General features: G+C 46.0%; 1 protein-coding gene across 7 annotated transcripts in view; it reads right to left on the bottom strand.

Annotated features, from left to right (window-relative positions):
* ACSL3 (acyl-CoA synthetase long chain family member 3) overlaps nt 1–16,396 on the bottom strand; it is a 223,908-nt gene that overhangs the window by 126,445 nt on the left and 81,067 nt on the right. For all 7 annotated transcript variants that reach the window (XM_029615577.1, XM_029615578.1, XM_029615579.1 and 4 more), the window contains one exon: nt 5,870–6,281. In XM_029615577.1, coding sequence (XP_029471437.1) covers nt 5,870–6,220 — 351 coding nt within the window. In that variant the 5' untranslated portion in view covers nt 6,221–6,281. The remainder of the gene's footprint in view (nt 1–5,869; nt 6,282–16,396) is intronic.

The following is a 16,396-nucleotide window of genomic DNA, read 5'->3' as shown; positions in this document are numbered from 1 at the left end:
GCAAAATTAGGAGTGTGTAAGGTAAGATGTAGGGACGACAGAGCAGCTTGCTGAGTAGGAGCCCTGATTAACCAATTGTCTAGATAGGGGTAGACGTGAACACCTTGAGTCCTGAGGAAGGCTGCAACTACGACGCAGCATTTTGTGAAGACTCGTGGTGCAGACACAAGGCCGAATGGAAGCACTCAGTACTGATAGTGCTTGGAGCCTACTAGAAATCTCAGGTATTTGCGATGGGATGGAATTATCGCAAATACCTGCTCGATGCCCTCACTCCGCCCTCTTTACCTCTGTGGAGACTCCCTCCGGGTCTGATGGACATTAGCTGCCGCGGCGTCTTCTTGCCGTCTCCCTCCAGCGTCCCCGGACCAGCACGACGCTGCGGATCCGCCATGTTCCTGATGACGTAGGGCGTGCACGCTCTCCAACTGATGTACCAGCAAGGGCGCGAACCTCGGGGGTGTCCCCTGAGATGACGTCATCCGCTTCCAATATAAAAGGTCTCAGTATTCGCTAATGAATCAAGTTAGCAAAGGGGGATTGCTTCAGCTTTACTCCCAAGCTACTCTGCCTCCTCGGACTTACCAGGGGTACCCGCTCCTCGGGGGCCTCGCTCTCTTTCTTTATTTCAGATTGCAGATAGGAACCGGTACTCGCTCCTCAAGGGTCCATGGTCCTGAACACTCTGAAGATTCTCTACTGCCTGGAAGCTATCGCAGAAACAGACATTTGTGAGTTACCATTGTTCTCTCAGAGCTTTCCCCTGGAACCAGGTACTCGCTCCTCGAGGGCCTAACCCTTTCCAGCTACTGAGCTTCCTCAAGACCTTATGTGAGTTTTGTCATCCAGTTCTGGCTATGTACACAGCATACCCTGTCTACTCACTATCTATAGTGCTCTATAGCTCAGCAACCCTGGGATCGCTGATCCAGTACCCGAGGGTCTTCATCCCTGCCGGGCATATCAGCTCACTACTGCCACCTCTGGTGGTTCTAATAACCCGTCTAATAAAAGAATTATCTGTGTCTGTCTCCGTACTCAAGCCTAGCTGGTGGTCCCTCTCAGGATATCCTCCTGGGGGTGCAGTCATCTGCCATCGGCCCAAGGATCCACCTATCTACATTCCTCTACAGCTGAGTGCCCTCTCCAAGCACTCCACTGGTAACAGATTGCTACTCCTTCTCCATCAGGAGTCTTCAGCAAGAGATTCATAACAGATTGCTACTCCGCAGTCTAAACCCTAACAGATTGTCTACTACTCCCTCTACAGAAGCTGAGCATATCAGATTGCTAACTCCTCCTTCCACAGGAGCAGATTCATTACAGATTGCTAACTCCTCCCTTCTTGAGGAGTAGATCATAACAGTTTGCTAACTCCTCCCTTCCTCAGGAGCCGATTCATAACAGGTCTAGGAGAGCACAGCCAGTCTCCTCTTTGTAGAAGAGGAAGAAGAGAGCCCAAGGTTACCATTTTGAACTTTTCTCGCTGTAGGTACTTATTGAGAGCACGTAGGTCCAGAATTGAATGAACACCCCCCGATTTTTTTGAGAGTAGAAAGTACTGGGAATAGAACCCTAGGCCGTGCTGAGAGTAGGGCACTGGAGGAGGAGGGAGACCTCCTGTTCCAGAAGGATGGAGTGATCGGACGTTCTCCACGTCGGTAGAGGTGGGGAGTCCGGTGGAATGGAGAGAAAGTTCAGATAACCATGAGCAATTATCGCCAGGACACACTGGTCTGAGGTGATCGAGTGCCACCTGTTGTTGAAATGGCACAATCGACCTCCCACTGGTATATGGGGTAATGGAAGCTGGCTGTTGCTCTCTATGCAGGAGTCAAAAATTGGAGGCAGGGCCCGGCTGAGGAGCTGCCTGCGGTTTTTGTTTTCGTGTCTGACTAGACTAGGCTTTTTGAAACTGTCTCGTAGAACGGGTTCTAGTTGGTGGCGAGTAAGATTTCTTCGGACGGAAGAATGACTTCTTAGAGTCCTTCCGGAAGGGCTGTTTTGAAGAGTACTCAGAAGGCAAACGAAAGAGCTGTCTTAGGGTCTCATGATGGTCCTTGAGTTCCACCACTGTTCGTTGAATCTGCTCGCCAAACAGATTATCCCCTACACAAGGCGAAGGTCGAAGGTCGGAAGACCTGAGCCAGGCCCATCGTCTTGCCAAGATAGCAGCTGCAGATACCCTGGTAGCAGTGTCAAAGATATCGTAAGATGATCTGATTTCATGCTTGCCTGCCTCAAAACCCTTGCTTACAAGGGTTTGGAGTTGATCCTGAAATTGCTGAGGCAGGGAGTCAGTCAAGTTTTGTATCTGCTTAAATAAGACCCTATAATATTGGGTCATATAGAGCTGATACGCGGCAATTCTGGAGATGAGCATTGATCCCTGGAAGACACGGCGACCAACGGCATCTAGAAATTTCTGTTCCTTGCCTGGGGGAAAGGAAGTGTAAGGTTTTGATCTCCTTTCTCTTTTCTGGGCAGATTCTACAACCACAGATTGGTGTTCCAATTGAGGTTTGCAAAATCCTGGGGCTGACTGAACAAGATAGGTGGTGTCAGTTTTCCTGTGGACTGGAGCAACAGAGCCAGGATGTTCCCAGTTCTTTTTGAGGAGATCCAAAAGAACCTGGTGGATAGGGATGGAGGTTATTTCCTTGGGAGCATCCAGGAATTATAGCAACTCCATCATTTGATGCCTATCGTCCTGTTCTGTCTGTAATTGGAAGGGAACCAATTCAGACATCTCCTTCACAAAATTTATAAAGGAAAGGTCATCTGGAGGAGAACCCTTTCTATTTTCAGTAGGTGAAGATGGTGAAGGCAAGTCATCTGTATCTGGTGAAGAATCATCAGTCCAGGTATCGTAGGGATCAGCATCTGCTCCTCTAGGGGCTAGAGGAGGACGGGGCGGTGGGATCCCTGAAGGTCCTGGTCTAGGCTCCGAAGGACTCGAAGGGAGAACTGGAGGCACCGATGAAGGCATCAAGAGCATCGATGGATGGCTCAGTGGGGCCGACGGACAGATCGGCACCGATGGGTGCATCGGTGGCATCGATGGATGTGTCGGCATCGATGGCTGAGGCATCGGCAGAACTCCGGATGGAGGGATGCAGAACGGTGTTTCTCCTCCAGATGACAAAGCAAGCGGGGAGGGCACTGGAGCCATTGGTGACCCGAGGTCCATCGGTGGAAAAGCAGCCATGAGCGCTTCCATCCTCGAGAACAGCGGTGCCAACGCTGCTGGAATCAGGTCGATGGCCGGTTCCGCTATCGGTTCCGGTGTTGGAGGAACCTGGAGTCGATGCATCGCCTTGTCGATGGCTTCCTGAACCATCCGGTCCAGTTCTTCTCGGAGACCTGGAGCAAGCAGCCCTGGCTCCAGAACAGAAGAAGGAGGCAGAGGCATAGCCGGAGGGACCACCGTTAAAGGCGGACTCGCGGCTCCCGATACTCTGTCGGGTGAGGGTTGCCTCGGTGACCCGGTCGCCGAAAAGGTCGGTGCCTTTTCTGGACGGGGTTTCTTCGACTGTGGCTCGGACGATGGCGAGGTCGATGATTTTGCTCCCTCGATGGCCCGAGACTTTCGATGCCAGTGGTGATGTCTATCTCTATGATCCCCATGGTCTTGAGGGGGAGTAGAGGGTGTTAAAGGCCGAGAAGTCGTCAATGCCGGACGGTCACCTGTCAGAGGTCGATGCTGGCGCGAAGCCATATCATTGTGTGGAAACCTTGAGATATCCAGATATGATTGCTTCCCTGATCCCTCATTTGATGCACATCATACCTCACCCTCTCTCCTCCTTGGGTTAATGCATCCCCAATACATAAGAGTGAGCTTTTGAGGACAGAGTTCACTTTGTCACATGCATCTGACGAAGTAGACGCTGTCCTCGAAAGCTCATGTTTTAATAAACTGGTTAGTCTACAAGGTACCATTCGACTCCTGTCATTTTTGCTACACCAGACTAACAAGGTTATCCCTTTGAAGTATTACTCAATGACTCTTCAACCTTTGAGCCAATGTCTTATTTTCCTCCCTACTCTATCTGAAGTGTTTATCATATTGCAGATTCCAATGTCATCTGCAAGGAGAAAAAAGGCTCATCTTCCCTGCTCACATCTCTGCAATATCACTTATGGAAATAGTGACTAAAAGTGGACCTAGAACTAATCCTTGAGGCACTCCACTGGTAACCTCCTTTTCTTGAAATGACCTTCATCCCCCTCAGCCACTCTATTACCTACCATGCCCTTTCTAATCCAGTTTAGTTCCTCAGGGCCTATCCATAGGCTGCCCAACTTGGTGTGGAAGAAAATCAAAACATTTCTTGAAATCTAAGTGTACCACAAGTGCTTTCCCCTAATCTAATTCCCTCATTAGCCAGTCATATAAAACCGGTCAGATTTGTTTGCTATAAACTTCCCTCCATTAATAACATTTTGTTTTGAATCCTATAATTGGCTGGATTCAAGATATTCCACTATCATCTCATTTGGTAGTGACTCCACTAAAATGTTATCACAATTGCAGGAAGATAGATTGCCCTGTAGTTACCAGCCTCTTCAGTTTTCCCACACTTTTGTGAAGATGAATGACATCTGATTATTTCCAGCCCTATAGAATCACTCCTCTCCCCAAAGAACAAAATTGTCAGTACAGCTGCAAGCACCTTTAATTTTCCTTGATACCCTAGGCCAACGGCTTTCAACCCAGAGTTTTCAAGATATCCCCAATAAATATACATGAGATATTTGTATACACAAATATACAACCACATGCATAATCACTCAGTATATCCATAAAATTAGATTAGTCAATGGCCCTTGAAGACCATACTCTGTCTGGTCTCAGCTGATTGTCTTGTTCATTTTCAGTTTTGTAAGTTCCATGCATACACATAAGATTTGTGAATACAGTGGTGACTATCATGCTTCCTTTTGTATTTCTGACGTTTATCTTTGGCTGTTTTCCCAACCTTTCAATGATTATTACACAAATATTTTTACATTTACTCCATTACTTACTTCTGTCTCACAAACCTCTGGTCTGCCTCCTTCATGACAGCAGACAAGGACGGTGAACCACCTCTAAATGTATTCAATTTGGTACTTTTTGCAATGTCACAGGCACCTAGCTCATCTCTGGCTTTCTTTTCACTTCAGGATACTCTGTGATTATCCCACGCTTTTTGTCTTCACCAAGAGGCCGTTCCATGCTTCCAACTTTTCTGTACAGAAATATTTCTTAATGCTACTGCTTAATCTACCCCTTCGGAGACTCATTATCATGTCTTCTTGTTCTAGAATTTCTTTTTCATGGAAAAAGTATTGCTTAGTTATTTTTTTCCTTCAGTTGAGTCTTTGATCTCCCACCTACTTTTCCAGATATTTGTTTCTGCCCCCCTCCTGAAATCCCTTGCACCTTTTGAATGCTAACCTTCTTGGTTCTTACTTTTTCAGTCACCTCTAGTCTGTCTTCTCCTTTCTATTTACAATGGCTCATTTTCTTTTCACCCATTATTCTGCTAAACCCAGACATTTCCAGACTGGCAGTACTTCCCTAATGTACCCTCATGTCTTAAAGCTGGCACTCGAAGTCTAGAAGCCTCATCTTAGGGACCCATCTCTTTCAGCTCTTGCTTATGGATCCACAATGTCTGAACACTGGACCCCAGGTGACATGTTTTGACATTAGAAATTTTCCCCATTTTCAATAACTACATCCATACCTGACCTAAGACTAAGCAGCAGAGAATCTAAAATTGAATAAATACAAACCAAACTAAAAAAAAAAAAAAGAGGTACAGAAGAGAGTGCTCTTCCCTTTACAAAAGGGGGCAGGAGGACAAAAAAAGCAACTCACCTTTTTAAAAACTTTTCCATTCGGCTGGATTTCGTCCTCTTCACTCAAAAGTTCCCGCATTCCCAGGCAGTCCTGGTTTTTGAATTTGTTTTTCGCATGCTCAAAAACTTTGTCTAGTGTATCGCTTCCAGGGTATAAGACGGACGCTAAGCAATTCAGACTGCTCACCGAGCGGTATTGGCTGCCGGGCTTGTCAGTCACAGGCTTTGCTTTCACTTTCTTTGTCTTGTTCGGATTCCATGCCTCCCCGGACAGAAAGTACCACGGAATAAAAGTCACAGCAGAGTACAGCGATATGAGGAGATGGATGAGGAGTCCAGCGACAGGGTGAAGCTCTTCATTCAGCTCCATTTCAGCAGCTCGTGAAACTCACACAAAAATTGAAGTCTAATGACCAGAGTTCAAGAGAGGTCTAGATTTGAATTAAAGATACAAAATAAATGAGTATTAGTGATTTTAAAAGGTGACCTTATCCATATTTCGATAAATTATTGGTATTACCTGAGCAAGAACGTAACAAATGAGATAAACAAACATTCTTTGTGATTTTCTTGCCTACATGAATAACTTGTGTGTGTCTCCACCTGGCAAATGCTTGAGTTCACAAGTCAGAAAAGCCATTCAATGTGTTTATGCAAAACATGTGAATAAGGGCCTTTGTGAAAAAAAAGTTTGACTTTTTTTTTTTTTTTTTTTTAAGGTGGGGTGGAATTAACAGAAAAAGCACGGTTTTATATACAAATGTCCACAAACTTTACTCCAGATGCATCAAGGGGTTCTCTGACAAAAAATGTGCATGTAGAACTGTCTGTATTGGTTAGTGTCCTTGCATGGAAATCTGATGCTAATTAAGGCATTGGCAATTTTCTCCCAATGCAGAGAGAGGCACTGGCTTAACTCATATTTCCTTAGTGCTGGAGATTTTACTCCTGGCCATAGGAGGAATAAAGCGCCTGGAGTCAGTGTTAATCTATGGGGCTGACATGGAGTTGGTGGTACAGGTGTCCTATACTCTGAATTCACACAAAGAAAACCTGGTTTGTGTACATATCATGTTTTCTGCGCACAAAACAGAGTTTTAGCACATTGCGTCTACAACATGTCTTGTGTGCATAAAAGTTGTACACGAAAAACCTGTGCAACAAAACATGGATTTAATGGGCACATAGTGGCACTCCTAACTCAAGCTATTCGGGATTTACATGCAGAAAACTTGTGTGTGCTTAAGTTATATTTTATTTAAAAAATGGTTTATATATACATATGTGCATAAATCGTATTTTTAGGAGCCCTAAACATGTTTTAATGCACATTTTTGAGTTAGTGCTTTTCTTTTTAATTTAAAATCCCATGCATAGCATATACCATTAGTTTACTGAATCAAGAGTTAAACAATTTTTTTTAGCACACAGTTTTAATGCACATCTTATTACATCAGCCTACTACTGAGTACATACAAGCAGGCCGATACAGTACAGTGCGCTCCGATGGAGTGCACTGTTAGCCTGCTCTGGGACGCGCGTTTTCCCTTACCCCTTATTCAGTAAGGGGAGGAAAACGCGCGTCCAACCCGCGGCACCTAATAGCGCCCTCAACATGCAAATGCATGTTGATGGCCCTTATTGGGTATGCATGCAGGATACAAAAAGTAAAATGTGCAGCCAAGTCGCACATTTTACTTTCAGAAATTAGCGCCGACCCAAAGATCGGCGCTAATTTCTTCTGGCGCCAGGAAAGTGCACAGAAAAGCAGTAAAAACTGCAAAACTGCTTTTCTGTGCACCCTCCGACTTAATATCATAGTCATATTAAGTCGGAGGTCCCGAAAAGTAAAAAAAGTAAAAAAATAAATAAATTTGAAGTCAGCCCGTTGCTCGCGGGTCGAAAACCGGACGCTCAATTTTGCCGGCGTCCGGTTTCCGAGCCCGTGGCTGTCAGCGGGCTCGAGAACAGACGCCGACAAAATTGAGCGTTGGCTGTCAAACCCGCTGACAGCCGCCGCTCCTGTCAAAAAGGAGGCGCTAGGGACGCGCTAGTGTCCCTAGCGCCTCCTTTTACCCGGATCTACCGCGTCACCTAGTTTAAATAGAGAATTGCATGCACCGGCAAAGGGCCGGTGCGCGCGCCTGGAGAGCGGGCGTTCGTCCGCTCTCGCGCGAACTTTACTGTATCGGCCCGAAGGTGAGCAGAATGTTGAGCCTGACCCTAAATGTACCACTGATGAGGAAACAATGTGGAGTAGAGGAATAAAGTTGCCACCTAATGATTAAAGCAATAGGCTGAGAACCAGAAAACCCATGGTTCAGATACCACTGGCACTCTTTGGGGACGATGTAATTAGGTGCGTAAATGTACGCGCGTTTTCCCACGCAAAGCCCTATACAGGGATGTGATGAGGGTTTTGTGCGCGGGAAAAAAGCGTGTATGAACGTGCTTACAGACCCGCATATTTTTCTGTGCGAATGCATGCTAACGGCATGCAAAGGAGGTGATTAGCTAATCATAGTTAATGCAGGAAGCCACACTAATGCTAGTGCGGGTTTTTTTACCGCCATGGTCAGGGCACGAGTTAAGTGCCAGCGCCAACTCAGGGGGGCCTATGTTGGCGTCCGAGCATCCTGAAAACCACCTAGCTGGGCGCCTACCTAGGCGTCTGAGTGACCAGCTTGGCTAGGCACCTTTCTGAGCCACAATCGTATAGATTTTTCTGCCACGAACAGAACACTAGCACCCTGATAAGCACCTAGCTGAGCGCCTATCTCGGCTTCAGAGTGGCCAGCTTAGCTAAGTGCTTTTCTCAGCGTCCGAGCAGCCAGCTTAGGTAGACATTTCCCTGGGCGGACAGATACATGGCCAGAAGAGCAGCAAGATTGTTAAGTACCGTAAGTCACATTCAAACTGAGCATCTACCTCACTGCTATGCCACTGTGAATTAGCATGCAAAAATATTTGCCATGTTTTCTGCAGCAAAGTTATTTGAAATATTAAGAATAATTTCCAGGGTCATATTTTCACTTAATAGGGAGAACCATTCACTCACTCGCCTATATATGTGGATTATCTGAGCAGGTTTTGAGCATGGATGCAGCCACTTATTACATAGGTCCTTATTGCGCTTAGGTTCACGCATTTCTCCATATGGCAAGTCAGATGCAAAGCATTGATAAGGAAGGCAAAGAGAATTTGAAAAGAAGTTTGCCATGGAAGCAAAAACTCAAAAACCTTTTCAGGTACATTTGAGGTACAAAGCCTACGAGAGAGTCAGTTAGACCATTACTTGATCAAGGGGTAAAAGTAGCACTTATGGATGACAAAGCCATAGCAGAAAGAGTAAATGAATTCTTTGCTTCAGTATTCACTGAGGAAAATGTAAGAGATATACCCACAGCACAAAAAAAGGGCGGAGTGAAAAACACACACATATAGATAAATCACAACAGAAAAATGTGTGGCATAAATTATACTGGACAATAACAATTCAATATCCAAAGATTATTTTTATTTTACATATGCACAATCGACACTGTGCATGAAATTCGACTCACAGTGAACATTACTGTAAATGCAGGGTGAGCACTCAGAGAAGGAGTCAAAGGGGGAAGGCAGGAGGGGCAACACTCAGAAAGGTCTGTAGGAGGAGGGAAGGCAGTTGGAAAGAAGCCATGTGGATTGGGAAGTAGAACTCATGAAGGGACCTCCAGGGGAGCGCAGAAAGGAGAGCACAGCTTATTATCTAATACCATTCCTTACTTAACTTTTACACATTACAAATGATTCTGGAGTGCATCTTATTATTACATTAATCAGTGTCCGTATGGCATTTAACTGCATGGAAAAATTAGAGACACGCATGTGGTGGGGAGGGAGGGGGGGGGAGGGAGGGCACAAAATTTTGGGAGGTTGAAAAGGGGCCACACTCCCTAAAAGGTCAGCAATCCCTGCTCTGCATAAACGATTTAATGTAAGGACTCAATCCAGCAGCTGTCCTGTAAGGAATAATAAAATATGCAACACATATGCCACCTCAGTCACTTGGAAGAGGCTTAGCCAGCAAAATAAAGGTTTTAATGTGGCATTCAAGGGGTGGCTCAGTTTCTCACACGGGAAGAGAGAAAGGACCAGGGAGGGAGCAAGAGATAGAGTAGGATGGGTATCTATTTTACTGGAGCCCCATTAATCCACTGCAGTTTTAACTTACATATACATAATAGAAAAGGACCACATGGTTCATCCAGTCTACCCAGCAAGCTTCTTACTGTAGTAGTATCTGCCATGAAGGTTACCCCCATGTTTCTCTTAAGAAGAGTCCTACAGCTTTTTTTTTTTTTTTTTTTTTAAACAGAAGAATACAACAAATGTATATAATTCCCATCCCCCTCGGCCTCTTACTTCTAGAAAGAGGATATGTTGCCTCGTTCAGGAAGTGCTGCTCCTTTAAAAACCATGCACAGCATGAATACCCAGGTCAGCCACAGCTTCAGAATAGTTACTCTCTCAAACACTTAGCACAGACCGCAAGCCTGCAAGTCTTGCATGCATGCGTGTTTTCCATTCGAAGGTCTGAACGTTTATATTTTTAAGTGTGAACGCTTTCATCAACAATTGCTGCAGTACAGGACCCAATAACACGTAAATTTACAGAAGAAAATGCTATTTTTCGAATATCAGAAAAAATTGAAAGTGATTTTCATGAATACATGAATTTGATCACAAGTGGTCTGATGCTCATTCTGTGTTTATAGGGGGGGGGGGGGGGGGGCGGGGAAGATGGATAATTCAGTTAATCAGGCCCAGTCTTACTAATAAAAAAAAAAACTGTCAAGATTTTCAGATATCAGGAAATTACACTTTTTTTTTTTTTTTTAATGAAATGGACCCTAGAAAGTATATACAGGCGCCTTTTTTGGCCACATCTGGTCTCTCTCACCCTCCCCCCCCCCCCCCCCCTTTGGCAGCCAGATATATGCAAGCAAGGACAAAAACAGAAGGAAGCACAAGTTTGATATTTCCTTTGTGCTTGCTTTCCTTTGATTTACCCTGCAACAGTGCTGTGGCCAGCCTATGGCCCAATACGGCCACAGGTGCCACCGCCAAAGAAAGGGCCCCGTGGCCACAGCTAAGAGAAAGAGAAGAGAGACCCGCTGCTGCCAGCAGACAGAAGAGGAAGAGCAGGAGCCTTCTCCAGCAGGAAAAGCATGAAAGGCTACATTAACTCATAAGAACATAAGAACATGTCATACTGGGTCAGACCAAGGGTCCATCAAGCCCAGCATCCTGTTTCCAACAGTGGCCAATCCAGGCCATGAGAACCTGGCAAGTACCCAAAAACTAAGTCTATTCCATGTTACCATTGCTAATGGCAGTGGCTATTCTCTAAGTGAACTTAATAGCAGATAATGGACTTCTCCTCCAAGAACTTATCCAATCCTTTTTTAAACACAGCTATACTAACTGCACTAACCACATCCTCTGGCAACAAATTCCAGAGTTTAATTGTGCGTTGAGTAAAAAAGAACTTTCTCCGATTAGTTTTAAATGTGCCCCATGCTAACTTCATGGAGTGTCCCCTAGTCTTTCTATTATCCGAAAGAGTAAATAACCGATTCACATCTACCCGTTCTAGACCTCTCATGATTTTAAACATCCCTATCATATCCCCCCTCAGTCATGTCTTATCCAAGCTGAAAAGTCCTAACCTCTTTAGTCTTTCCTCATAGGGGAGCTGTTCCATTCCATTTCCATCCAAGGGAAAGGGACAGTTTGTGACGCTGGCTGGTAGGGATGGGCACGCTCATGCAGCATCTATTCGTCAAGTACGCACATACCCGCAAAGTGAATGAAACGGCCCAACAAATGCTTATCCCTAATGGGTGGGAGGGCGAGAGAAATTAATGGGAGAAGTTGGGGGGGGGGGGGGAGAACAGGAGGGGGGGTGGGTGCACTTTTTCACTTGGGCCATTGGTGCCAAAATTGCCCGGCTATGGTTATGTCCCGGCAATGCAACCTCACTACGTACACTTCATGACTTCCTCCATTGTTATTTCATTTATTGTAGACCATGGGTGGCCAAGCTCTGGTCCTCAACAACCACAAACATGTCTGGTTGTCAGGATATCCACAATGATTATGCATGAGATATTAGTATATAATGGAGGCAGTGCATGCAAATGTATCTCATGCATATTCATTGTGGACATCCTGACAACCAGATCCATTTGTGTCTCTTGACTTGAGTTGGCCACCCTTTCATAGATCAAACCAAGATATGCTACGGGGAAAAAAGGACACTGCAGCTCCCAGGCACATTTAGTACTCTTTTGGGCCAATTAAAAGGAACACTTAGTTTTACCCTGTGATCTAGGTTCCTCGCTTCAGCAGTATCCCCAGCCTCAGCAAGGCCAAGAAGCCTGAAGTTACACAAAACAGGATTTGAAAAACTTTGAGGACTGGCAGATTGTACAATCCTTATCATTTTATTATTTGTGTTCTAATCTAATCCAATTTAAACCTTTAGGCACCCAAAAACTGAGGCTTTGATCACCAGAAAATGCCCTTAACAGCAGAGCTGAGTACACAAACGTAATAAGATCTGCACTGGGACTGAACTCCTGTCTATCCTGCAGGTAAAGCACTGTTTTACCCATCTAACAGGCCTATCCAGTACCGAGCGGTAGGAAGAGCTGCGTTAGTGCCTAGGGCACCCGCGGTTACCGCCCGCACAGTGCAGCTCGCCTACCGCTCGATCCTGAACTCTAATTTCATGCAAATGCATGCCACGGCTAATAAGTGCCCGTGAAGCGTTAGGCCCGCGCAACCCATTTTACTGGATAGAGCGCCTATACAGTATCCTGGGTGCGCGGGCCTAAGGCTTCACGCCACGCTGGTATCTGTCATTTCAAATGTCATTTGAAATGACAGATACCAGGAAGTTGCTTCGCCGATGTCAGTGTCTGTTCTCCCCTCCTCCCGGAGCAGGGCGCAAAAAGCAGCCTTGCTCCGGGAGGAGGGTAGAATAGACACTGAGATTGGCGAAGCAAAAAAAAATAAAACGAAAAAAGCCCTGGCCGCGATCATGGGTGCCGGTCTCCGTGGCAGCCCCAGTCCTCTCCCCTGCTCCCGAAGCCAAAAAAATAAAACGAAAAAAGCCCCGGCCGCGATCATGGGTGCCGGTCTCCGTGGCAGCCCCAGTCCTCTCCCCTGCTCCCGAAGCCAAAAAAAAAAAAAACCGAAAAAAGCCCTGGCCGCGATCATGGGTGCCGTTCTCCGTGGCAGCCCCAGTCCTCTCCCCTGCTCCCGAAGCCAAAAAAATAAAACGAAAAAAGCCCCGGCCGCAATCATGGGTGCCGGTCTCCGTGGCAGCCCCAGTCCTCTCCCCTGCTCCCGAAGCCAAAAAAAAAAAAAGCGAAAAAAACGTTGCAGCCCCCCTCCGATGTCCGGACTGGGGCTGCCACGGAGCTGCAACGGCGAAGCACAACGGCGACAATTTTGTTTTTTTTCCAAAAGCGACTTACTTTTGGGATCTGTCAAGATCCCAAAAGTAAGTCGCTTTTGGACGCCTGCCAACTTACTTTTCTGAAGCCATCATCAGGAACCCATGCGATCGTAGCTCCTCCCGACGAAGACAAAGATGGCCGCCTGCACGAGGGAAGCGTACAATTGGCCGCTGAAGACGTGACGGCCGCTGAAGACGTGACGTCGTGACGTCACGTCTTCAGCGGCCAATTGTACGCTTCCCCCGTGCAGGCGGCCATCTTTGTCTTCGTCGGGAGGAGCTACGATCGCATGGGTTCCTGATGATGGCTTCAGAAAAGTAAGTTGGCAGGCGTCCAAAAGCGACTTACTTTTGGGACCTTGACAGATCCCAAAAGTAAGTCGCTTTTGGAAAAAAAAAAAAATTGTCGCTTTTGAAAAAAAAAAAAACACAAAATTGCTTTTGGTTTTTTTTTTTGCTTCGCCGCTGTCTTCGCCGTTGCTTCGCCGCTGTCTGTGCCCCCCCTCCTCCCGGAGCAAGGCTGCTTTCGCGCCCTGCTCCGAGAGAAGGGGGGCACTGACAGCGGCGAAGCAAAAAAAAAAAAACGAAAAAGTCGCTCGCCGTTGCTTCGCCGCTGTCAGTGCCCCCCCCCTCCTCCCAGAGCAAGGCTGCTTTTCGCGCCCTGCTCCGAGAGGAGGGGGGACACTGACAGCGGCGAAGCAAAAAAAAAACGAAAAGTCGCTTTGCCGTTGCAGTCTCCGTGGCAGCCCCAGTCCGGACATCGGAGGGGGGCTGCAACGTTTTTTTCGCTTTTTTTTTTTTTTTTGGCTTCGGGAGCAGGGGAGAGGACTGGGGCTGCCACGGAGACCGGCACCCATGATCGCGGCCGGGGCAGGTGAGCGGGGGCTGGGGGAAAGCTTGCCATCTACCCTTACCCCTGCCTCTACCGCAGGGGTCAGGGTAGGCGGTAAGTTTGCAGGTTAAACGCGCGACAAAACGGCAGGGAAAACTAGCGATAGTCGGGGCGCGGGTTACGGGATGCTAGGGAATAGCTAATTCGCTCGTTTGCATGCAATATACATGCCGCGGGCGGAAGGGGTTGCCCGGGGAATTTAGGACGCGGTAGGAGTAGGTTAAAGGGGATTCGGGATTGCAGGAAGGGCTAACGCGGCCGGAACGTGAGTAAAAAGCGGCTTAGGAGCAGGGTAAACGCGGCGTGAGTAAAAAGCGGCTTAGGAGCAGGGTAAACGCGGCCGCACTTTACAGGATAGGCCTGTAATTAAGACAAACACACAGGTCAAAACACTTGGGGGGGTTTATATAGTGAGACAATGGTTAAAATTATTTAATGAGGCTAAAAGTGGATAATCAGGCTCAAGATTTACAAGCAGCTTAAAAAAAAAAAGGTAGGTTTTTAGATGGGATTTAAATACAAGCAGGCTGATACAAATAAGAATAGGGGAAAATAGGTACTTGGTGGTAAGTGCCTGCTCCCCCAGTGTGTGCCCAGCCACCTCTCCTGGGCACAAGTTCTTTTTTACTCAACGCACAATTAAACTCTGGAATTTGTTGCCAGAGGATGTGGTTAGTGCAGTTAGTACAGCTGTGTTTAAAAAAGGATTGGATAAGTTCTTGGAGGAGAAGTCCATTACCTGCTATTAAGTTCACTTAGAGAATAGCCACTGCCATTAGCAATGGTTACATGGAATAGACTTAGTTTTTGGGTACTTGCCAGGTTCCTATGACCTGGATTGGCCACTGTTGGAAACAGGATGCTGGGCTTGATGGACCCTTGGTCTGACCCAGTATGGCATTTTCTTATGTTCTTAATCCTGTATTTAAATGAGGGGCTGCACTAAAAAGGAGGCTCTAGAGACAATAGCATGTCCCTAGCACCTCCTTATTAGTGGAAACCCAGGAGAGGTGGCTGTCAGCGGGTTCAGGAAACAGACACTCAATTTTACAAGCATCAGTTTTCCAAACCCTCTGACAGCCACGGGTTAGGAAAACTGACGCTGGTAAAACTGAGTGTCCGTTTTCCTAACCAGTCCAGCTGGCACATTTATATATTTATTTTTTTTTAACATTTTTGGTTCCTCCGACTTAATATGGTTCCTCCGATTTAATATCCTACTGATATTAATATCAGTAGGATATTAAATCAGAAGCTGTACAGAAAAGCAGTATTTTCTGCTTTTCTGTACACTTTTCGGGTCACTCAGAAATTGTACGGCTTGGCCGCACATTTCTTTTTGTATCCTGGGTCCAAACGTAATAGCCTCATCAACATGCATTTGCATGTGATGAGTGCTATTAGGTTGTTTTGTTTTTTTTTGGGGGGGGGGGGGGGAGAGGGGTTGGACATGTTTTTGATGTACTAAACCCTTTATAGTATAAGGGGTAGTGGACGCGTGTCGAAAATGTGCGTCCAACTACATGTTAAACAGTGCACTTGGCTGAGCGCACTTTATAGTATCGGCTTGAAGGTAAGCTATTCTGCTCTCATGTGGGGGTCTATGTAGCAATCTAAAGTAATCCAGCTTGCCATGTTATCCATTCTGCATCCTGTAATACTAGGTGTTTCGGCGTCCTAGAACCTGCTGTAATATTTGCAGTGCAGCCTTTCATAGGTGGGGTTGTTGCTGATTGAGTAGTAGCAGTTAGGGTTTTGATATGGTAGGTTTACTATACAGGTAGAATGGCTTTTGCAGGATTTTATTATTTCACAAGTGCCTGATTGTGCAGGAAGTTTGTTGCTGTTACTGCGGCGACACCAGAATTTGAATATTTTCATTTTTATATAACTGGAGTATTAAGGAGGAAGTATAAGAGTTCTGTTCACTGTTGAGGGAATTACTATGAACACAGGATGTATGCAGAACTGGAGGCACAAGGTTATTATTGAGGTTCGGTTCCATTTTATATAATTGTGGATGATTACACTTAGTTAGCATCATTCAACCAATTGTCTTATAAGGAAGTGATGAAACAATTTTAACAGTAATTTTACTGGAGAGTGTTGAAACTAGCCAAGGATTTTTTTTTAAATTTGCATAT

Source organism: Rhinatrema bivittatum, chromosome 9 (assembly GCF_901001135.1).
Source record: "Rhinatrema bivittatum chromosome 9, aRhiBiv1.1, whole genome shotgun sequence".
NCBI classification, from domain to species: domain Eukaryota; kingdom Metazoa; phylum Chordata; class Amphibia; order Gymnophiona; family Rhinatrematidae; genus Rhinatrema; species Rhinatrema bivittatum.
The sequence above is the reverse complement of the archived record's forward strand: the minus strand, read 5'-3'. Positions and strand labels throughout refer to the sequence as shown.